This window comes from Lissotriton vulgaris, chromosome 4_1, assembly GCF_964263255.1.
Source record: "Lissotriton vulgaris chromosome 4_1, aLisVul1.2, whole genome shotgun sequence".
NCBI classification, from domain to species: domain Eukaryota; kingdom Metazoa; phylum Chordata; class Amphibia; order Caudata; family Salamandridae; genus Lissotriton; species Lissotriton vulgaris.
Window position 1 is genome coordinate 1,351,268,030 of NC_141691.1, and position 24,921 is coordinate 1,351,292,950.

At 45.0% G+C, this 24,921-nt stretch overlaps 1 protein-coding gene across 4 annotated transcripts in view; it reads left to right on the forward strand.

The window, feature by feature from the left end:
* The window catches only part of PTPN2 (protein tyrosine phosphatase non-receptor type 2), a 567,657-nt gene that overhangs the window by 78,379 nt on the left and 464,357 nt on the right, over positions 1–24,921 (forward strand). Inside the window, exon 1 of one of the 4 annotated variants that reach the window (XM_086965578.1) lies at positions 20,445–20,560. The exons of the other annotated variants lie outside the window; for them this stretch is intronic. Coding sequence (XP_086821704.1) covers positions 20,555–20,560 — 6 coding nt within the window. The 5' untranslated portion in view covers positions 20,445–20,554. Of the gene's footprint in view, positions 1–20,444; positions 20,561–24,921 lie in introns of those variants that run through there. 4 annotated transcript variants of the gene reach the window in all.

The window sequence follows — 24,921 nt, forward strand, 5'->3', positions numbered from 1 at the left end:
CAGAGGGGACCAAGTTCGTACTACTAGCCAGTAGTCAGAGGGTACCAGGAGGGCACCGGATGATCGTCACCTCGACTAGGTGAGTGGGCGACGCTAGGCTCTGCAGTCTCACGGACCAGGAGGCGTTGTCGGCGACCAGGATGGAGGTGCGAGCTGTCCCACGAAGGTTGATGCTGTCGGCGTCGCTGGGCCCAGGATTGGGGCAACAAGTCTTGGCAGATTTCAGGGCCACGTGGTGGGCCTAAAATGGCGTCTTGAGTGGACCAGGAGGGTCCGGGGGGGCTCCTCTCTCAGAAGGGAGCACAGGCCAGTCTGGAGCAACCAGACCAGCAGCGTTGGCTGTCGGGCGTCGTCAAGAAGGTCGCAAGCCAGCGGCTAGTAACCAGACAACGTGCTGAACAGCAAAGAGCAGAAGGGCCCCACGCAGATCGTGGAGATGCTGGGAGGCTGAACTTCGGTGCTGGAGCTGCTCAGGGTTGGGGCTTCTCGGACCCCAGAGCACTCACCAGAGGATCCCTCTGTGGTCGTGCTGGTTAAGAAATCGTGCAGGTTTTGAAGATGGCCGGTACCTCGAGGTCTCGTCGCACCCGCGGGTCTCAGCTGAGCTGACGATGTGGGTAGAGGTCAGAGGTACCAGGGAAGCTGGTTCTCGTCGAGCTGGGCAGTCGGATTCCTGAGGAAGGACTTGCAGCAAACCGCAGAGTTCTTAGATGGTGCCTGCGGATGCAGGGTGACTACTCCTTAGCCACAAGGGAGAAATCTTGAGAAGAGTAGAGAGTTCCTTTCGTAGAAAGTATTCTTGATTCAAAGATGATCTTATTTGGAAGGGTCCCGCTCCTGCCTTTATCCTAAAGAAAGGGGTGGGTACGCGACTAGGTCCTGCCCTAGGGGTGGAACCAGGAAGGGGGGTGGTTACACCCCTCTCCCATGCCGGACTTTCCCCAGGTCAGGGGCTGGGTGCCCCTGGAACTGGTTCTAGCCGGCAGATGCGTAGTGAGCACCGGGGTGCCACTCCGCAGTCACCTTCCTGTAAAGCCCTGCCCACCCAGGATACACAAAACCCTGTCTGGGATGGTGCGAGCACCGCCCCGGACAGGAAACCCTTTGTCCAAGCTCTCCTCGCTGGAAGGACTCCCAGCAGCAGGAGGTCAGACTCGTGTCTGTGGTGGCAGCATCCATTTTGTGGAGCTGAGGCTTCAGTTAACTTTAACCGGGGTTCACAGTTACGTACATGTCGTGTCCCTCTAGAAGGGCGGAATGCTAACCCCGTCGCCAGTATTGGTGAGGGGTCAGTATCCCGATTCGTATGACACCTTACTCGACATGTCTTGATAACGCGATACCGAAGTTAGCGATATGGTACGCGTTATCATGGAACAGCCATTGGGTCTTGGTTCCGCAAGCTGCAACCGGGCTCGGCTCGTGCCAGAGCCCAATTCACACGATTCCACGCACTCTGCCTTCAGGATTGTCAAGGCCTGCCATAGGAGTGACTGATAGGAATGTGGGTGTCCATTTTAGGGTTAGATATAGGTATACTATATCTAAAGCAAAGGGCGGGTACGCCACGTTGCCCCAGCTGTCGTGCAGCCAGTGGTGTCAGATTTAGATGGCCATCCAGGGGTGGCATAATACATGCTGCAGCCCCTGGTAGGCCCTGGGTACACCGATGCCCTGAGTTACAGGGTCTGACAAGGTGGCCCAGTTCCAATTGGGTAAGGCACCTAAGGTACACATATCAATTTAGCGAGAGAACAGCTAGGCTGTGGGTCTGATTGGCAGGCCCACAGCCCGAGAAAGTCGTAAACCAGTGAAACAAAAGCAAAAAGTCTTGGTGATCATAGGATTGCAGACCCTACTCTCCTACACATAGTTCGAAAGGACTGAGTAATAACAGGGTCGGAGCCTGCAGCATCTTACTTTGTGTGTGAGCATAGTGCTAGCACATGCTTTTGACCTCTTTACTGTCATAAATGGATATGCTCTAACAGATGACTCCCTCATGTGAGGATACCATTCTGTATATTACATTAAGCTTTTTACGTCCTTGAGGTAATTGTAGGGGGTTGGTGTTCTGCAGATTGCATATCACAATACAGTAAAAATACAATTTACAGTTTAAAAAATATATATTTGTTTCACCTGTGTAATGTCCATTGCAGGTAGCCGTAGGCACACATTAAATTATTAGTACTTTGCAGTGTTCTATGCACCCTGTAAATTGCTCCAAACAGCTACATTAGCCGATTTCATTATTTCCCACACTTCTGAGTTAGTCCGAAGCACTAAACATTTGTTAATCGTTGGGCCTGAGTTTGTGGGATGCGAGAATATGGGAAAGCTGAGGTGCTCAGTACTATGTGTATTTGACGGGTTCCTTAAGTCTTATTTTGACCCTTAATAAATAAATAAATAAATATATAGTAGTTCCTGTGGCATCCTTGTATCTAGGTGTCCATGGATGCAGGTATGGTGATTCTATATGACATCGTAGTGTTCCAGAATAGTATAAGGTCAGTTATCTATTAGGCTCCAGCATATGTGGATGTAACTTGTGAACCTGCTTGTTGTTATTAAATACATTTACATGATTTGTTCCTGTGCAGCAGTCGTTATTACAAAGGCGACATGATGGGATGCGTTTAGACCTACTCAGAAGGATCCAGACTGCTTCGATTTCAAATCAGTAAGAGGAATTGCATTAAAAAAAAATTCATTTGAAATATTTTACCTATTTGAGCAGTGAACTTTCATACAAGTAGAGCGCACTGCTCATGAAGGAATCTCTTGTCATAGAAGAAATCCACAACTTATCTGGATGTATCGAAAATTACTTGGAATCAGAAACATTTAAAATGAACTACTATTGTAGAGGAGTGTGGCTCAACGGTTAGAGCGGCAGACCCTGATCCAGAGTTCTGGCCAGGGACCAGGTTTCGATTCCCGCCTCGGCGGGGTCTCGGGCTCAATTTCCTCGGATCTGTTAATTCTCGCCTCGGTGCCTATTCTAATCACGGGACCCACGCTGCAACTCTGGGCAATAGCTTGCTTAGCCTCCACACCTGCCCCAACAGCGCTAAGGATGCCTGGCTTCACCCTGAGGATGCCCAGGAGTGGACACTTCACAGGGAAAGCCAGGAGGGGTTCTACAGTGGTATGAGTATCAGCGCTAGGAAGTCGAATAGGCGACACCGCAAGGTGACCGTGCGCTCTATAAGTACAATGCCGTGCGCTCTATAAGTACAATGCCATTTACATTTATTTTTTATTTTGATAAAGACTCATAATTATTTCACCGCGGCTTGTGGAACTCTTTTTAAATCCTGTGAGTAAATTACTTTATTCGTTAAAAGGAACTGTACCTGCTGTTCAAGTTAAGAGCATTTTTCAACTCGAGCATTTTTCAATTCGATGTCGACGTTCTACTGCTAACAGGATGCAGCGCGTTCCGACTTGCCTTGCGCACTTCACAATTGACGCATTTACGCAAGCAATAGAACGCGATGTTTAAACGTCATTACAGCATCGCCTTAGGGTCAATTATTTAACCTTTGTGTGGTGGCCATTTTACAAGCCGTAACATAGTAACTACTCGTCGGAATTGACCAGCAGAGCAACGAAGGAATATACACGGACAGAGCTTCAAAGAACTTCAATTACGGTAACAAATTTACAAAAATAAATATACGAAAAGCTGCGGATTCGATCTTCACATTTTTTTGTGTGCCTTAAAAAAAAACGTATTTTCACGTGGAATCACCAACCTAAAAATACTGTCATTTGTAGATAAGACTTATACTTAGGACGCGATTGGAACTATATACATTTTCTCATTAAATACAAGTATGGCTTCACAATCAACAGGTTTAGTCACACCTGTGCCCTTCCTTCCACGCCCTGGTGAACCTGCAATTAAGTGTATCGATTGGAAGTAATATTTTTAAATTACATTGGAGCTTTAGAAGAGGAAAATGACAAAGTATTCTCTCCATCCAGGAAACAGAAAATGTTGTTACATAATCTAGGCCCTGAAGTTATAAGAATTTACTTACAGATGGAAAAGAAAACAAGTTCTGATAGCAATTCTAATGTATTTCTTGACACATGATCTGAATTAGACCGATATTATCAACCTACAGTATGCGTTGGCTTTAATAGATATGAGTTTTTTTCAAAGGAAACAACAAAAATCTGAATCGGTGGAAGATTATGTCTCCACATTGTAAAAAAACTCAATTGTCAATTTGGAGACTTATGACAGTTTTATTAGAGACCAGCTCGTAATGCATAGTAATAATTCTTCAATTCAGGAAAAACTTTGGGTATGTGGGGATTCTCCTCAAAGTGAAATACCTGCTATAATTTAAAAAGCAGAGATGTATAAGAGATGTGCACAAGTTGCTTTGAAGAAAAGTGATGAAAACAATGTTATAGCTAACGTTCAGGTAAAAAAGAAATAGGACAGTAAGAAGTCAGAATCTTTTTCATAGAAGTGACAATAGGAAGAATAATTATAAAACAAAGAATAGTCCCGATAACAATAATATTTGCTACAGGTGTGGTTACAGTGGACATAATGCTTTTGAAAAATGGTGTCCTGCAATTAAATCAAAATGTACCCATTGTGGAGTTTTAGGCCATTTCTCTTAAGTTTGTATGAGGCGAGTGAACACAAATAGAAAGAAACATGTAAATTGCATAGAAGATAAAGAAGAATGTACCAGCAATAATGAATCATCTTCTGATGATGATATACTTTGTATATTAGATGCTGATGATCCCAACAATGGTGTTTTAAATATTCATACTACTGGTAAAAAGAAACCCTTTTGTAATAGCAACATAGGTGGTGTAGCCGATTCTGGGTTTCCTTACACCATTGTGCAAAGAGCAGTATGAGACAAAGAATTTGCTCAAGTCATAAATAAAAAATTAAAGCCATCAGACATACAACCTGTAACGTTCACAGGTGAGAAAATTCCTATGGTGGGATACATTGAAGAGGTTTTCAAATTTAAAGGCAGGTCTACAAAGGGAAAATTATATGTGGCCGAAAAAAGGTCCCCCCGTTTTAGGTTGGATAGACCAAGGTAAGTTGGGCATCAGCTTAAACCCAAAAGATGTTGACCAGGTTAATCTTATTGACTATTTAAATAAAGAATTCACTGATAGCATAACTAAACAGTTTCCTAAAGTATTCACAGGTGAAGTAGGGAAACTAAAGGGTTTTTCACACAAAATAATACTTAAACAAAATGCGAGTCCTATATGTCATAAAGCCAGAATTATTCCCATGAGTATCAGAGAGGATGTTATGAAAGAATTAGACAAACTAGGAAAAAAAAGATATCATTGAGCCTGTGGAAAGTGCGGAATGGTTGGCTCCCTTACTTATTGCCCGCAATCCGGATAATCGTTTGCGCTTATGCATTGTATTGAGGGATCTCAATAAAAACATCATAATTGATAAATTTCCTCTCCCAAAAATTGACAAACTTTTATCTAAAATTAAAGATGTAAAATTGTTCACAACGATAGACCTGACATCAGCCTATCATCAGGTTGAGTTACATGAAAGCAGCAGAAGTTTGACGGCATTTATTACACCTTTTGGATGTTACAGATTCATAAGAATGCCATTCGGTCTCGCTTCTGCTGCTGCCGTGTTTCAGCGATTGATGCACAAATTGTTTAAAGGCATAAAAGGTATTACGTACTTCCAGGATGACATACTAATAATGGGGCGTAATTGAGAGGAACATGATGAAAAACTGAAAATTGTATTGGAAAAATTAATGGAGAAAGGTTTAACTGCAGAATTGAAAAAGTGTGAATTCAGAATTAATTCTGTAACGCACTTAGGGCACCAAGTTAGTAGTAGTGGTATTTTTCCAAAGAAAAATTTGATGGAAGCTATTGAGGAAGCACCCTCACCAACATCAAAAGATGATGTAAGATCCTTCCTTGGAATAACTGAGTTTTATTCGAAATTTGTTAGCAACTTTGCAACCAAAACGTACAATTTGAGACCGCTGTTGTAAGTTAAGAATGAATTTGTATGGCACAATGAACTGGAACATTACTTTCAAGCAGTTAAAAATGAACTTGCATTTGCTTTTCCACTCCAAGCTTTTGACAACTTAGTTTACAGCATTATCACTACAGAGGCAAGTGACATAGGTTTAGGGGCAGTTCTATCGCAAATCAATGAAGAAGGTAAGGAAACAACGAAAGCTTTTGCTTCTCGATCACTATCGCCACCTGAAGTTAAATATTCTGTGATGGGAAAAGAAATGCTTGCAACTGTGTGGGCCATGACTAAATTCAGACAATTAATTTGGGGTGCAAGATTCCTATTACGAACTGACAATAAACCATTACTTAAAGTCTTAACCTCAGAAGGAATACTCAAGGCTACACCCCGTATAGCGAAGATGAGTCTAAAATGATTAGACTTCAACTATGATGTTGAGTACCTTCCTGGAAAGAACAATCAAGTGGCTGATTACTTGAGCAGATCATCAATTCATCAAAATGATATCCCCAATGATGAAATGTAAAATTTCAGTGTAGCTATTGTCTTTGATGACACTAATGCTATTTCTAAGGAAGAATGGGACGACAGATTTTCACAAGACATTGAGTTATCAAAAGTTGCAGACTTTATCTCGAAAGGATGGCCTAACAAGAACAATCTACAAGGTGATTTAAAGGCCATGTTGGAAATTCAAGATGAATTGTCTATAGATGATAATGGTTACATCTGTAGGTGTGATGGGATTGGCGTTCCCACTACATTGAGAATAAGGGTATTAAAAATCAATCATGAAGGTCACTTGGGAATTTCAAAATTAAAGTAAAGAATTAAAATGCTATATTGGTGGCCAGGCTTGGATAGAGACACAAAAAATGTTGGTAGAGACTATTATTTGTAGCAATTCTGACAAGTCCTCTAAAAACATTGAAACCTACACTTGGATTAAGATCACTTCCGGACAATCCATGGGAACATCTTTGCATAGATTGGCTAGGTCCTATTGAGGATAAGGATGGAAATTTTAAACATATTTTAGTAATCATTGATGAATATTCTAAATGGCCTGTAATTGATATCACTGAAAATTTTGACTCTAAACACATCATTAATTTTCTACAAAATGTATTCATTTGAGAGGGTATTCCTAAAGAAAGTTTGAGTGACAATGGTCCGCAATTTTCTCCAGAAAAATGCATACATTTTCTAGAGAGAAATGGTATTTGTAAAAAGTGCACACCAGTATATAATCCAGCTGGAAATGGTTGTGTCGAGAGATTTAACAGAGTTATAATGGGAAGCATCCAAGCTGCAGTAAAAGCAGGGAAAGACTGGGGAAAAGGAACTATTATGCACGTTGTGGGCTTATAGAATCACTCCTACTGGTACAGGATACAGTCCTTTTAGAATTTCAAGAGGAAGAGAACCGTTCAGTAAAGATAACGTAGCTTGGAATGTGAAGAAAATTCATAGCAAATGGTCACCAGCTTTAGTAAGGTCAAACATAAGGAGAATGCACAATTCTGGAAAATATCCATTTGACAAATTGCATAATTCCAAGGACATTAGGTTGAATGCTGGTGATTGGGTCAAAGTAAAATTACCTAATAAAGTCAAGAAAGGTCACAGCAAATATTCTTCACCTTTACAAGTCATATCACCATATTCTAAATCAGCAAAACTTAGTGATGGGAACGGTAGCATTACAACATAATGTCTTTGTACGAGAATTCTAAACATGGAAAGTGTGTTGATTCTTCTGCTTCAATGAGTTGGATGTGGGATGAAGTTATGCATCCTATTTCAGATATCAGCAGTGGTTCTAATAACTCCTTGTCTTCAAGCCAACTTTCTAATGTCGCTTCCACTTCCAGGCAGCACTCCACTAGTACTGTTTCCACTGATCCCACAGTTCCCATTGCAGCAAATTAACATTCTTCTGGAAATGTAACTAAAGCAACACGTGTTGGTAGAGGGATAAATGTGCCATTGAAGTACAGAAGTTATGTTATGTCATTTAATTGTTGGTAGAGAGGGATTAGGGTATTACCGCACCCTTATATTACTACCTTTAGACAAATTCCTACTGTTATAATAGTTATAATTTTAGTTGTGTATAATTCATACTCATACATATCTTTTGTAATTAAAGTAGAATTTCAGCTTTTGTTCACCCATTGCTTATTAGATTTTTCAAGTTTAATATTTATAGTTGTTACTTTTTATTATATTTATTTTATATGCAATTATTATTTTTGATATTATATAAAGGAAGGAGATGTGGCATCCTTGTATATATGTGTCCATGGGTACAGGTATGGTGATTCTATATGACATTGTAGTATTCCATAATAGTATAAGGTCAGTTATATATTAGGCTCCAGCATATGGGGATGTAACTTGTGAGCCTGCTTGTTATTAAATACATTTACTTGATTTGTTCCTGTGAAGTAGTCGTTATTATAGTTCCCTATAAGTAAGTAAGCAGCTGTCTTAACTCCTGAAGATGAATCCAAATCTAATATATCTAAAGGCAAAATTAAATCAACTGATATAACGCATTAGATATGTATTTGTACAGATGAACATATACAAAAAAGTAAGTTTGTGCAGAATATGATACGAATCGTATGTAATTTTGAAATGCTACTAACTTGAGGCTTCATGTAATAAATGTATACATTAAGGAAACATTTAGTTGCACTTTATAAGCACAGATCACTTTATATTATCTGTGGAGGAATACATCAGCACTTTATAAGATGAGAAATAGCATCATTATGATTACAGGAAACCATGGTTGACCGCACGTATATGACTAGGTATACAACTATAATTTTGCCCAAACATATACATACCTGTTAAATATTGACCTGTAATTATACATCAATTTCATGATGGTGTTAAAAGTCTAGCTATAGGTAGCTACTTCAAATGAGAAAAATACCATGTATGAATAAGAATCGAAATTTGCCTAGCTATTGTAATGGTAAGTTTCAATTCTATTAAAGACACGGAGGCGAGGATTATGCTTATCTTCCTTCGCTTATTTATTACTGAGACAAAACACAGCAGCCTTTGAAAAGCTTCAAAAAACTCTTATGTTGCAGAAAAACAAAGAAGCATTCAGAATAAACATGTAATGCCAAAAGACAAAACTACAACTCCCATGAGTCCGCTATCACAGTCCATAACGTAGTCCTTCCACCATCTCTATTGAAGGTAGATAACCAGTCCTTCCTCAAGCTTCCTCCTCTTTCTTCGCGCAGATTACGCTCCCTCCACATTGGTCTTGTTTGGAACCGTCATTTACTAGCAGAAAAACGACAGCATAAGCGTTGTACAATAACCCTACTTACAGACATGCAAGCAGAGGAACAACAGCAAAACTGTCATGATACACAAATATAATGTAAAATCCAGTTACTGTCATACGGGTTGGTTCTTAATCAGCGAACTTCTTGGTGGGATAATCCTTGCCTCTGTGTCCTTAATAGAATTGAAACTTACCGTTACGTTAGCTAGGCAAATTTCGAATCTATGGCAGGACCGGATGCTTCGAATTATGCTAGCTCAAAGCTTACTCACCACTAACTGATCGAGATCCACACTGATTTAAAATAAAACCTCTTAAATGTGGAATCTGAGGACCAATCCGCTGCTCGCATTAAATCCTCCAAACGAGCCCCTACAAAGAAAGCCTTAGAAGCCATGGCTCCCCTGTCAGAGTGAGCTCCAAAACGCTTAGTGTCAATTCCTGCTTCTTGCATGACCCATCGCACCCACCTGGCAATGGCGGGGGAGGAGACCGCTTTGTGTGGTTTTCGCAAGGCAATTAGTAGTTGTTGTTCACCCAGAGGACGAATATCTAGAGTAATGTCCTCGTAAGCCTTTAAGCACTGAAAGACACACAACTTGAGAACGTTCAAAAAGGCCGGGTATGAGATAACCAGTGATGCTGATTTTGTGCGGCGTCCCACTGTAAAAGTACCCCCTCTGGGGAAAAAATTTGTGCCGAAAACGCCCGGACATCCGACACTCTCCGGCAAGATAGACACAAAAGCATAGCCAACTTGGCCGAAAGTTTCGTTCAGAGACAAATACACATTAGGTTGCCAGGACAAAAAGAGATCCAGAACCACATTGACATCCCAAAGGACCGAATACCGAGGCTCCGGAGGCAACAAGAGACGAATACCTCGCAAGAGCCTACAAACAAAAGGATGCGTTCCAACCGATGATTCTTCTACCGGGTGGTGGCCCGCTGAAGTCGCTGAATGCATAGCGTTAATCGTTCGATATGCTAGGCCCCTGGTCGCCAATTCGGCCAAAAAGTTTAAGATGGGAACGATCCCTGCGACCAGGGGATCCAAGTCCCTTCGAAGACACCAATGCATCCACTTAGTGCAAGCGGATTTGTAGCACTTCGCCGTACTGTTTGCCCAGGCTTTGGACAACAGGCCTTCAGCTGACTTCGAAAGGCCTGGGAGCGACCAATGTCACCGGAAAGCCTCCATGCCATGAGGCGGAGAGAACCCTGAACGATGAGAGGATGCGGCTCCTGATCCGGATTGAGCAGGACCTGAGGAAATCGGGGGAGTAGGATTGGAGAATCCCAAGAAAGTTCCAGAAGAACTGAAAACCAGACTTGAGACCTCCAGAGCGGCGTTACCAACACCATCTCCATCTCCTGACGGCGAACCTGAGCCGCCGTCCGCACCACCTTCGAGAAAGGAGGAAATGCAAAAGGCCTCTCCTGACTCCAGTCCTGTAGAAATGTGTCTGTGGCCTCCGCCAGAGGATCCGGCCTCCAACTGAAGAACCGTGGAAGCTGATGATCCAGCCGAGAAGCAAACCGATCCACCGAGAACGGAAAACCTGAGCGTCCAATTTCCACTGAGTGGAATCCTGCAGATACCTGGAATGCCAATCTGCCACCTGATTGTCCGACCCGGTAAGTACTCTGCCGTCACAGATATGTGATGCGCTAGGTAGTAGTACCAGAATTCTTTCGCTAAATTCGCTAGAGCCCGAGACGGGGCCCTCCCAGATGGTTGACGTAGCGAACTGCGGATACGTTGTCCATCTTTAAGAGCACGCAGGACTTCGCTGAATCCTTGTTCCAGCAGCGCACTGCGAAAGATTTTGCTAGAAGCTCCAAACAGTTGATGTGCAACTGCCGTTCTTCGGAGGACCAAGCGCCGCCTGTGGATAAATCTCCGCACCGGGCACCCCAACCCGACCTGCTGGCATCTGATTCTATGACCAGATCCGGGACCGACCCGAAGATCGCCCGACCATTCCACGCGTCCATGTGTGACAGCCACCATGACATTTCTTCCTTGACTTCTGCCGAGAGGGGCACCATTTGATCGTAGGACATGCCCCTCCGAAGATGCTGGGCCTTGAGCCGTTGAAGCGCCCTGTAATGCAACGGCCCTGGGAAAATCGCTTGGATGGAGGACAACATGAGTCCCACCACCCTGGCCACTTGCCTCAAAGAAGTCCGGTCTTTCGCAATAATCTGCCTTAACGTGTGTCGGATCTTGGCCATCTTCCGATGAGGGAAGGATGAGCGAGGCCTCGACTGAATCTATGACAAACCCCAGAAAGGTAACTTTTTGACATGGGACCAGGACCGACTTGGCACTGTTGATGACAAAACCTAGCTTCTGAAAAAGCGAAACCGCCTGTTGGAGTTGAGATCCCAAGGCTACTGGGCACTGGGCCATCAGAAGAATGTCGTCCAAATAGACAATCATCCGAATACCTTGTCCCCGCAGGAATTCCACCACTGGATGCAGCACCTTTGTGAAGCACCACGGGGCAGAGGAAAGACTGATCGGAAGGGCGGTGAACTCGAACACCCTGTCCCTCCAGCAAAATTGTAGGAAACGACATGAGGGGGGGTGTATGGGGACCACCAGGTACGCGTCCTTGAGGTCCAGACGCACCATCCAATCCCGGGGAAGCAGCACGTCCCTCAGGAGGTGAATCCCTTCCATTTTGAAATGCCGGTAAACCAACTACCCGTTGAACTCTTTGAGGTTGAATACCAGGCGCTTGCCCCCATCCGTCTTGTCTACCAGGAACACATTGCTGGGGAACCCAGAGGGTTGGCGCGTTGATTGACGAATGGCACCCTTGCGAAGCAAGTCGGAGACCTCTTCGTCTATCAACTGCGCGTCGGGCTCTGAAAAAACCATGGGACATGGGGATCCCAACTGAATGGATCGATCGTAAAACTCGAAGTGAAAACCGTGTACGGTTTGCAAGACCCAAGCGTCTGCAGTAAGCAACGCCCATTCCTCGTAAAAAGCCGACAGACGACCCCCAATGAGCACATGATCTGCAGGGATGACACTCACTGTTGGAATTGTTGGATCCAGAATTCTTCCGGTAACCCCCGACCGCCAAAGCGCTGTCCTCTCGTGGGGTAAAAGGTGGTGAAATTGGCTGAGGTTTGATATTGGCCTCTTCCGGAGCCTTGCCCTCTATTACTGGCATTCTGTCTGCCACGGCTGGTCGAGCGGTCCCTACCACGTCCGGCCACTTGGGAGAAACGCTGCTGAAAAACGCGTTTGATGCTGGATTGGGCTTTGTCCAATGATGTAAAAGTGGATACAAAGTTCCCTAGTTCCTTAATAAACGGTTCCCCAAAGAGACAACCTTGGGCTACCGCGCCCGCTTCTGAGGAAGCTAAATCCCCAACTTTGGGTCCAGCTTGATCAGTAGTGATCTCCTGCGTTCTGTTAACAGGGTGCAATTGGCATTTCCCAAGAAAATTATTACTCGCTGCGCCCAGTTCGATAAGACCTCGGGTGAAATAACAGCACCTGTGGCCTTCGCCTCCTCCGCCATGTCGAGGATCTTTGTGATGGGCTCAACCGCGTAAACACAGTTTGTCTTGGCACGACCGCCAAGAGCGGGTCTTTCATAAATTTTGCAAGGAAGGTGGCCGTTTTTGCATCTAATTCTGGTGTCAAGGCCACTTTACCTACCAGCGTGGGCCTCGGACACTCCCCTCTCAGGCAACCCCTAGCCTCCTTTTCCAACGGGTTACGCAGGGGACTCGCCACAAACTTTGCCACCGCGTCCCCCGGTATCCAGACCGCGGATGCATGATTTCATCCGGGTCTAACATGCCCGAACTGTCCCGGGACAACTCTGCGGCCGAGCTCGAGGGGCGCCAAGAGTGCATCGACTCCTCATCATCATTATCCATGTCCTGTGAGTCTAATCCCGGAGACGGAGGGGCTGTCTCGGAGGCCACCGAGGGCTCAGGCACAGAAAGCGGCGTGGAGGGGACAGCAGTCGCCTTAGCTAAAAAAGCGTCCCCGAGACGTTCAAAGGCGCCTCTGTCCACCCCTTACCCCCTTCCTACGCCCCCTCCCTGCAGGGCTTCTTCGGGGCAGGAGGGCCTTCACCAGATGGGCCCGGAAGACCAGTAGGAGCTTCCTTCTGGGCTTGCGCGATTTTAGCGCATTCCTCTACAATGCGCGCTGAAATGCGATCCTCCATGGGCCCCATCACTTCAGTCACGCAACGGTATATTGAGCTATCTACCGCCTGGTAAAACTCCTCATCATTTAAATATGAGTATGACTCCTCCTCATAATAACCATCCTGGTTGTCCATAGTTGGTTGGTGAGGAATGGGACCCAAGTGCTCGCCTAATCACAATCCCCACCAGAGGGTGTCGGAACCAATTATGGGCGGACTACAGGGACTGCAACACGTTTTTGGGCCAAAATACTGGCAATCTGGGCTGCACCAACCCCCAACGCGCCGACCCTCCTTACAAGCGGCACAAAAGGGGGTGGTGATGGACGGAGCATCTGACCCAATCAAACACTCACACTCAGTCAACCGATCTGGGTTTAATCCATCACCGTTCTTTAGCCCACTCTGCCACCCCAGTTCAGACATGGCCATATGCAAATCAGTCTGACCCTGTGCCTCATGGGAACAGTCTAGCCCGAACTGCCAAGCCATGACTTCCCTGGACCGGAAACAAGATTCCGAGGACCGGTTTCTGGTATTTCAGCCGTCTTCAGCCCGGCTTGCTTGAATCCAGTGGCAAAGTGAGCAAGGGACTCGCGTCTGAGCATACCCTGCCAACTTATGGTGAACAAAGCGTTACAAAAGGGGGTGGTGATGGACGGAGCATCTGAACCAATCAAACACTCACACCCAGTCAACAGATCAGGGTTTAAACTATCACCGTTCTTTAGCCCACTCTGCAAATAATTTGTCACTTGTGCGTCCAGCCCAGAGAATTGCCTATTGTGTGTTACATTAGTCAACGCAGTTCCAGTTTCTTATGGGCTAAAATGATCCATTGGCCACAGAAACCTCTCAAGGGGTGATTTCCTCCTCTGTTTCATTCTTTGTCTCCTGGATTCTGCCAAGTTATTGACTGCAGGTAATCGGTCTAGTCTAGGTTACTTCTTTTCTCAAATGTGCCTTTGTTGATGAAACAACAGCTAAGAATAATCAAGGAATTGTAGCGGAGACCGAAACCTGCAGCAGAAACGGAAACCTGCAGCAGAAACGGAAACCTGCAGCAGAAACGGAAACCTGCAGCAGAGACAGAAACCTGCAGCAGAGAGGGAAACCTGCAGCAGCGACAGTGTTTCCAACCGAAAGAGAGCTGCAGCAGAGCTGGAGACTCCGCAGCAGGAACCTGCAGCAGAGTTAGAACCCTGCATCAGAAACCTGCAGCAGAGACGGATACCTGCAGCGGAGATGGAAAGCTGTAGCTGAGACAGCGCCTTCAACAGAAAGAGAGCCCTGCAGCATCTGAAGAACAGCAGAAGAGGGGCTACCCAGAGACCAGCACTTTTCCCCCCTAGGAGCACGAGAGATATGACCGGCCCTGTCTTCCAAACATTAGAGTTTGAGGATGCCTCTGCGTTCCTGGCTCCGTGATGCAGTGAGTGAGACGTGCCTAATCCTCCTGCACAAATAGCCCGGATTAAAAGAAGGCAGTGGGTGCGATACCAATGTAAGGATATCCCGCAGGCAGTGGCGGAGCCGATTTCCTCACTGCAGGAGCCTAGCCAATTTGTTCAAAATCGCTTGGGGCATTGTGGAGCGGCGAACAGCCACATGCAAACCGGCAGGCATCAAAATGCAGATTGGTGCTCTTGACAGAGTGCCACACCAGGCAAGCTAGACAGCTCCCAAAGATTTTATCTGGACGTATGTTCAATTTGAAATAGTATCTCATATAAATCCTCCCTACGCTCAGCCTGACTTTAAAATGGCAGCCACGCTTGAGACGCAGGATAATGTTGCCCTAGCCTGAACATGGACTCGGTTCTTAAAACTACTTTTTCCAATCATTATTTCTGATTTATACTGATTCCAAATTTACACCTTCAATATTCAGGATACGTGTCGACACTTAGTGAAAACATGAAGCTTTTCCACTAGGTCCCTGCACAAATGCCCAAACACTCACTATTGTTTTCACATTCACTGAGGGCAAGCTGGAGGAGGAGGTGACCAACGCTGCTTCGCTAGAATTATGACGTTGCCCCCTGGGCGGAATCCAGAATTGTTCAGACTTTTTTCGCGGAGCTAGAATAACTTTTGGTTGATGCCTCGTGGAGCTATCACATGTAGCTATAGGGAAGCTTGACTCTGGGTCACCCACCTTGGTTGGCACCTACCCTGCTGGATATCGAACATTGTTTTCTTCCTCATCTACTCGTTATGTTCCTTTTCCTCCCTCCATCGATCTTGTTTTTCTATGTTTACTGAATGCTCTTGCAACAAATTTAACTGTAACTGATTTAACGCTGTGACTCGTCTTAATTCTCAAGTAAAGCACTCTGCTACCTTCGGGCCCAGCCTGGACTTCCTCGTCTCCTCGCCATGTCGCCTACCCCCTCTCCCTCCCCCTCCCCAACCTCTTCCCATGTCATTCTTTGCTTGCCTCCCCTATTACTTTCCTCTTTTCCCTGAATCTCTTTCCCCCTTCATGCTTTGTTTATCCTGTGCCTATGCTCCGCTCAATCTCCCTCCCTGTCACCCTTTTTACATTATCCCCTTACCCTCTACACTCCATGGACCAACGGATGCAACCCGTAATTGATGCACCTTCTGTAACAATTGGTAACCTGTAACCCATGTGACCCTACCAGCTAACTCCCTAAAACAGCCCCTTAAGTAAGCCCTTGTCCTAAGCACTCATACTCCCCTTGTTGGAGACGGATCCAGCTTTTTCGCTCTGGAGTCTCAGAGACCCTTCTGAGAGAGTCCACAGTGACAAGGGAGTCTCGCATAGTAGAGGACTGGGATTGATCCCCATACCTCTGCGAACTCTCTCCTACCTACCGGATGTCAGACACTGTATTCACGCTAGGTTTTCTACCCCTCCCCCTCCCCTCCTCTTCCCTCCTTCATTCTTCTAAGTGTGCCTGTGAACAAAGTACTCCTCTCCCCTTGTTGGGGAGGGATCCAGCATTTATGCCCTGGAGTCTCAGCAACCCCGCTGAGAGAGTCCACCGCGACAAGGGAATCACACAAAATGGAAGTCTGGGAATTACCCCTTTACCGCAGGGAGCCATCTCCCACGCAACCGGACATCAGACGCAGTTACTTCCTCGTCTTCTCGCTGTCTCCTACCCCCTACTCCACCTCTTCCCTCCTTCATTCTTGGCTTGCCTCCCCTTTTCCTTTCCTCTCTCCCCATAATCTCTCTCCCCCTGCCTGCTTTATTCTTCCTTGTGTCTATTCTCCGCTTGATCTCCCCCCGTCGCCCGTTGACATTACCCCGTACCCTTCTACGCGCCATGAACCAACGGATGTAACCTGTAATTGATGTACCTTCTGTAACCATGTGTAATGTGGAACCTATGTAACTCTCCTCATGTAAAGCTCTCTGATACCTCCGGGTCTAGCCATCGCTATATAAAACTCAATGAAATGAAATGAAAAAAAGTCTTTAAGGTTAAGGGGTTCCATTAATGGCTTCTGTTAGTCATGGGCCAGTGAAGCTTTATATACTCCTGTTTATGCTGTGCCTCCTACGCACCCGGTATAGTTATGGTATAGTGAAACTACTGCTCAGTGGACAACCGGCAAAGCAGAGGGATGAATAAAAACTCAAAGTGTTACCGTGTATTTTGCCACAAAAGCGTACACATACTCTTTCAGGCTTATGGGAAGCTAGAGTACTCACTGTCTTGTTTCCTTAGTTATGTTGCTTTTAGTTATTTTACTCTTCTTTATATTTTGATGATGTTGTTGCCTACCATTCTGTTGCCTTCCTTTGTGTGGCTACATAAAGAAGACAGACTAACATAAAGAATGATTTAAGGTAGTCTATCCCACAGTGCATCTAGCGTATCCCACTAGCAAAAGATGTGAAGGCCTCACGAATTAGGCTTTTTTACGATCGCTACCCCGGTGAATCACAACATTGAATACATGTGTGGAGTAAGGGAGTTGTGAACAGAGAATTTTAATGATAATGTGGATCAATTATGTCACTGTAGGAATGGTTCTGCAGGTTTGTCGGTCAGTTCTCTGGATAGTTCTTTGCATGTACAAGAGTTAGTGTGCGTTTGTTGTGAACAGAGTATTTTAGAATGATCTGGAGAATTCACTTACCTGAATGTTCTGAGATTTGAGATTGCAGGAGGCTGGGTGTGCAGTGAAGGAGGGAGCACAGGGAGGAGGGATTGCAGGACTAAGCGCTGGAGTCGAAGGATACCACAAGAGGCTGATGGCCCAGAAAGAGCATCAAGAGGAGAGGGAGCATACGAGCAATGTAAAGGTGTCAAACGGTAGCACAGGAGACTTCTAGCACACAAACAAAGTACTGGAACCGAGAGAACACAGGCAGCACAAGGGGTTGACTGTCTAGGAACTAGGTGGAGATAAGGGGAAACACAAAAACAGTTGGGCCTGGCAGGAGGGAAGATAAAGGCTGGGGCTCGAGAGGAGACAGGGCATAGAGATATGAGCAGCCATGTCAGACAAACTAACAGCTATGTGGTTATACTGAATAAGAGGTTCCCTACGTCATTATCATATGAAATCTCGTTATTGATGTAATAACATCACTTCCACAATTGCTTTATTAACCTTCTTGCTTTCTCAAATATTCTTGGAAAGGCACCATTTGCCCACTCTTTCTTCAAACTTTTCTCATTTTGGCTAATGTTACCAGGTGCATCCAATATGCAAACGCAGGTATTTAAGTTTCACTCCGGCAAACAACAGATGCAGTGTAAGGTTCTCGCAACCTAATATAAACTTATTTTGACTTGTGCTTGTGTTGGTTGTCTGTTTACTTATGTAATATTGCGTGACCTCCTCTGATGTGTCTGTAAAATGTACCTTTTGACCCAAATTTTTATCCTTAATTCTGACCTACTGTCCTGAATTTTTGTCCTGAATTTTGACCCTCTGTCCTGAATTTTTACACTCTCTGTGCTTAATTTGCACCCATGCCAGTTGGTCACCCTAAGTCTGCGCCGTATCGACACAGCCGAGCCGGGGTGTAATAGACCCATTGTAGAAATGTAAAATGTATTATGTGCAGCCGGCTACTAGCCGTGATCTCCCCAGTCTGCTGACAGCAGTATGACCATTGTTTGTCACTGGGAGGAGTTCCCTACTCGGCTTCCCAGCCTGACCTCGATTGTAGCTAATATTTATTTATTGATGCTCTAAAACAGCCAAGCTCTACCAACTGCGTATTAGTACGGTTTATATTGTAACAACAGTTGAGGCCAAGTCTTATTACAGAATATTAATCCTAGTGTACCATATAGAAAAAGGGTCAAACAAGTGGTTAGAAGGGAACATTGAAGCGGCTTCATGTTTATCTGAAGAAAAGTTTAATGATACTAGGAAAAGGATTAGGGGTGTATGGATATAGAGGGAAGAAAAGAATGGAGCGAAGTCATGTAATTACAGAGCAGAAGAAAGACACAGAAAGGTGGGTTTCTTTCTATGACCGGTTCAGAGAGGATTAAAAATCCAAGGACAATGACTGGTGAAAGACAGGTTGTGGGGGTTAACATTTAAGGCTCATCAGGCCGAATAAGTAAACTACTGAGACACTCTAGTATTTTCACTGCCTTTGCATCAAAGCGAAAATGCATGTTTCTCCTTTCTGCACCAGCATTGATAACCTGACGTGCTTCCCTCTTAACCCCGTGCTTTTCTCCTCACAACGGGGATAGTTCTCGACACTGCTCGCAAATAAGTGTAGTAGGATCTTTCTTCTATTCTTTAAATCTTTAGCTTAATTACTCTTTCCTTTCCCCCCTCATACCTCACAAAGTAAATTAAACGAAGTTAACAATTGCATCTCGTTCATGTGCAAGAATGCAAAGGTCTTTACTTCCATAGGTGAAGAGGTATTTTGCGGCTTTCCAGGCAGAGGGCAACATCTGCTTCTGGGGATAATGTAGCAACCCCTTTATTTCATTTCAAATACTAAATGGAGTGCAGTTTTATATATTATTAAATTGCATAATTTTCTAGGGCCATACATTTCAAATTGTCTATTGCTTGTAGTTCCAAATGAATGACAAACGGCTTTTATTATTGTTTTGTTCTAGAATATTTTACATCCTATTCACGGGTAGCCCCTTTGTGTCAAGAGTACATGTACTGCCTCTCTAATTCTCCCGATATGACATTATGGCAGATAGATAACATTATGTGGGTGATTGAGTAGTTCCTAGATGGGCAGCATATCACAGCTTCTTCCAGGGGTCCACGGGCCATGCAGGAGTTACTGGTCTCATCCGTGGTGGTTGAGGCCTTTTACTCCTGATGTTCCCGGGGCCCAGCCTTACTATGGGCTCAGAACAACTGAGCCAAGTACCCCGTCAGCACTTGACTCAGTGGTAGTGTGGGATGAGCATTCCAAGGCTTCTCGGGGAGAAGGTAGGTGTAAGGTGGCCACAGGTTCACAACTAAAGTACATCTAGCAACCCCAATAAATGATTGTCTGGTCAAATTCTTGCTTTTACATAAGAGTATTTATTTACTACACAAATTATGGGAACCAACTACAAATGATACAGCCTTTTTGAGGCAAGCCCACTAGCGTTACCCATGTCCGCTTTCCAGTCCCACTTCCCCGGTGATGGTTATTCCCCTTTCACATGTGGTTTCATCCAAGCTAGGCCCTTAAGGTGTAAAAGTCTCTGAAGTTCTGTGGGGGCTCTGTTGCAGAGAGATCCCAGAGTCCCTGTGCTGGAGTGCTTTAATCAAACTAAGTTCCCCAGGGCCAAGCTGCCCGATTGTTGGTCTTAACTGCCCTCGTAGAGTGGCAGTTCCAAGTCCCCGGGCACACCTCGGCAGCTCAACTCTGTCCAGACAGCGGGAAGCTGCAGTCACAGTGGCTGCTGCCTTTGGTGCTCCTCCGATGCGGCAAGACACTCCTGAGATTCGGGGGCTCCATGGCTCACGGCCTGCTGTCTTCTTAGTTGCTCGTGGGTTCTGGGCAATGGCCCTCTTCCTTCTACGTGGCTCCTTTCTCCTGACATGTGGGTAAGGTTGCAGAAGCATTTACAGGGTTATCTCTCTGTTTCTCTATCTTTCTTCTCTCTCTCTTTCTTTCTACCTCCATTTCACCCCCCCCCCCCACACACCCTTACACCACCTGACATACACGGATTGCAGGTGCTATGAATATGGTGACTGGCATCTTTGGGGCCCTGCGTAGTATTCAGTGTCTGTCCTCCATCTGTCACATCTCCGTGCCAAGGGCAATAACCCTTACTCTTCACGGGGGCCCTTACCAGGCAAGGGCATTGTGGTCTTTGGCGCAAGTCTGGCAGCCCGATCTTTGCGCCTGTCCCAACAAAATCTCACACTCTGCTGTCGAAATGCACGAAATTGCAGTGGACGAATATTACAGTACTGCACACATTTCAGATGTCATTCATGCCAACAGCAACATTTTTGCCAGCTGTCCTTCACTCAACAGATACAGTATTATTTAGCTTTTACCGTTCGAGTGGAAAGCGGGGTGTTCCGACAGTGACTGTATCCCTGTGAGTGGCTGCACCCCCTACGTCACGGGGCGGAGAAGGGCAGAGAGCGCCCGCGGGGTCCTTGTGCCAACATTGTTCACAGCTTCAAGCCGCCAGCAGCCCGAGGCGGTGTACGAGGTTGGAACAGTTCTAAATTAATGTTAATTAATGTCATGTTAATCACCATCTATGATGGAGGTTTGATTACAGCAGGAAATGTAATCAGGCAACTGGATGTCCACACCCTTACTCTGGGTTTGTTTTACATTCTCTAGATAATCGAAACAAAAAGGCAGTGTCATCCTCTTCCTAATGTGCATCCGGAAAGACTACACAATAACAAAAAAGACTTAATGTTATTTTACTGGACGGCTAGGACAATGTATTTATTTCATTAATAGCAAACTTCACCAAGTAAGACGGAGACGGGCTGTGTACAGAGGTCGGCACAAGGACCCCGCGGCCGCGAGCCATTTTCGAATAGAGCATGCGCAATCATGATGTCACGGAATGATGGTGGGCGTGGTACTACGTCATCGGCCGTAATGTGCGCATGCGTACGCATGCGCAAAACAGGGGGGGGGGGCACTGCCTCACGGGGGGCAGCGGATTATGGAACAGGGGCAGTCATCTGGAAGTTCAGCGCTGAGCTTAAATAGCTTGGTACTTGAAGAGGATGAGCATCTAGCCAGACCTAGACCTTGGGTGCAAGCCAGGTTTGAACCTTCATTGACTCGAGCATGAGCATTTTGACCAACAGTGCTATGTAACGGTGTTATAGGAGGCCCCTTACTGTAGTTAACCAAATTCGGGGTATTAGTTATTGGTGCCCTTGCTCCTTACACAAGATGTTCTGCATCTGCTTTGGTCATTCAAGAACGACACCTGCCCAGAACCTCTAACAACAAATTCTGAAAGACATTTTTCAAAGAAAGGGGCTGGTCTTGCTGATTGTACTCTAAGTGAAGAGGCTGTCCATGAAGCACTTTCAACTTAAAGCCAAGCTCTTGGCCTGGTTCAGACGTCAGGGAGGTGATAACAGAAAATGATTAGGTCACTGTATTAAAATATTACATAACTACAATACAGAAGCAGCTTTACATTTCAGACCACGTTTCATTCTTTTACTGTCCAAGAGCACTATACCAGCAGTGAAAAAACGTCTGGTACACCAGCTGATTGTTTAAGGAAATCTATAAATTCCTGTCTTGTTGCTCTGAACAGTTTGTCCGTCATGTGAGTTTCTGATAATTCTTTGGAGGCTACAAGGTTGAATTCCTGGAAAACCCTCTTCACTCAGACTAAAGCGCCTGCTGTAATTTTTCCACATTAAGCTGATTTAGAAGGGCATTACAAGACTAAAAGGACAGAAAAAGGTTATCAATTAGTTTGCAAAACTGAGGGCTAAAAGATGTGCTTTTAATAAAAGCATATAATTTGCAAGTCTGTTATTGCTTTGTGCCAAAGCTTTTTAAGTAAGAGTGCATGATATTTGTCTTTGCTGAAACTTTTTTTTGAAACGTTTACGTCTTTACTATGGCATTTAAGCCTTATAGGTTGTGTGATACATGTGTCAGAAGGCCAGCACAATAAATATCACTCCACCTTTTTCAGACGGTTTTCTTTTCATTTGCTATTGAATTTGCAGTTTTCAATGTTTTTTTTTTAATTCTACATGACTTAAATAAGCACAGTACCGTTTGTCACAATTTACATCAACACTATTCCATTTCTCAGACCCTTTTTGTCACGTTTCTCTGTCAGGCGAGCGGGCTGGTTTTGCAGAAGGGTTCACTTTACATTTCCCTTGTTAACTCTCAGCCACTGCTTTCGCCCTTTCCAGGCTGCTAGATCCTGAGGTGTATACTATTCCCCTAATCTCATCTGATTCATTTGAGTTCGTCCAGTCCTTTGTATGTTCTCCAACCTCCCCAGACAAACATTTATTTCGACATCCTCTTCTCTCATACACCATCCTTTCCATTTGTATTGAAGGGGCTTCCGTGTTACCCCCATCTTTGCGATGTCTCGCTTCGTCACTACCAATACCAGCATGCAAAAATAATAGCTAGGGCCTGAGCAAGTCTACGTCACGTTGGATTCCAAAAATTGTGAATTGTGATGTCGAGGCCCTGAGGGCCACTGCTAGTTCTGTGGATGTCTCGGCCAGTACCCTCTTATAGTTGGGCATTACCAAATTATATGAAAGAATGTCCCCTCCGTTGCATTACATTTCTAACATTTAACTGATTTAGGCTCCAACCCTTTTATGTTGTCTACGTCTGTTAAAATATACCCTGTGGAGTATCTTTAGCTGGATGAATCTAAATCTGGCTTTTATGACCGACTCGCAGGAGTGCGTCAGGGTTGCTTCCCATGTGACATCCTCCAGTTTGCCCAGATCTGCCTTCCCTCTTTCCCTAAATTTCTGGAGATTATCTGGCCTGTTGTTAATCAGGGTGCAGAATATGAGGTAGACCGCCTTGTTTGGGAGTACGTCAAGTAAGACTCTGCCCTCCTGTGGCCTGACTATTGACAGGCAAGTCTATCCAGTCTATCTCTTCTGCCTCCAAGTCATGTGTCCGTTAGCTATATTTGTAGATTGGTCAAATCTTATATAATTTGTAAATTCTCAAACAATTTGATGTCTCCCTCTTGGCTCATATCTCAAAGCATGGAGATCCCTATGGAGTTCCATCCTCAGAAACCCCTTCAGTTTGTTGACTTTCCTCAGTTGGCTCCCTTTCCAGAGAGGAGTTGCTTTCATTAGCCTACCCCTCCATCCCACATATCTCACCGCCTCATCCCAAGCCATTAGTGCGCCCTGAGTAAGAGTAAGTAGTCCTCTTCTACTAGACAGCTGTTTTTCCATAATGGCGCTCTCCACTCCAGTCGCCGCATCCTCCCTCCGAGTGAACCTACAGTCGTTTATAAACGGAAGTTGTGTTGCCCAGTAATAGGCTTGGATATCTGGGAGCGATAATCCCCCATTATAAACCAACTTTTGCAGAGTGCATAGAGCTGTTCTGGACTCTTCATCATAATAGAGCAGTGTCCAGAGTGAATGGTCTAGTCTGAAGGAAAAAAATGTTGCTGGGGCATTCCAAGGAGTTTTCTGCAGGGCATAGAGGAATTTGGATATTGTAATAATTTAAATCTAGTCCCATCAGCGATAAAGGTAGTTTCCTCCATCTCTCTGTATCTTTTTGCAGTTCTCTAAGGACCCCCTCTAAATAACTCTCCATTAACTCTTCCTGGTCCCTTGTGACCATAGTGCCAAAGTATCTGACACTTGTGTGCGAGACCCTCAGGGAATTGGGACTGTCTCTTAATATGGCCCAGTCTCCCAACTCATACTGGATTGACTTGTCCCAGTTTCTCTGAGACCGCAAATGCTTCTCAAAGTTACTGAAGATTGAAAGTACCACAGGAATCGATGTTCTAGGGTCTGAATGATACAGCAACATGTCTGTATACAAATCTATTTTATCTGACCTACCTCAGCTGCTAGATAGCTTAGCACATCAGCCTTCATTGTAACCCGACATGCCAGTGGATCCATATGCAAGGCAAAGGGGAGTGGGGCAGCCCAAATGGGTGCCCCTCTCCAATGGAAATCGCTTGGAAAGAACTCTGTTCACTCACTATTGCTGCTGGAACCTTGTACAGGAGACCAACCCATCTACGCAACTCCTGACCTATTCTGAACCTTTTAAGGACTTGGGATAGATAAACCCCATAGTCACGCTCTCGTCCTCCAGTTTTGGAAGTGTTAATTTTTGCAGAAAGTACTGTGTCCTCTTCTGTGCAGCACATATTTTTAGAGTATAGTAACCTTGTAATAGCTTGCAAATTCTTTGTCAATGTCCTGTTCCT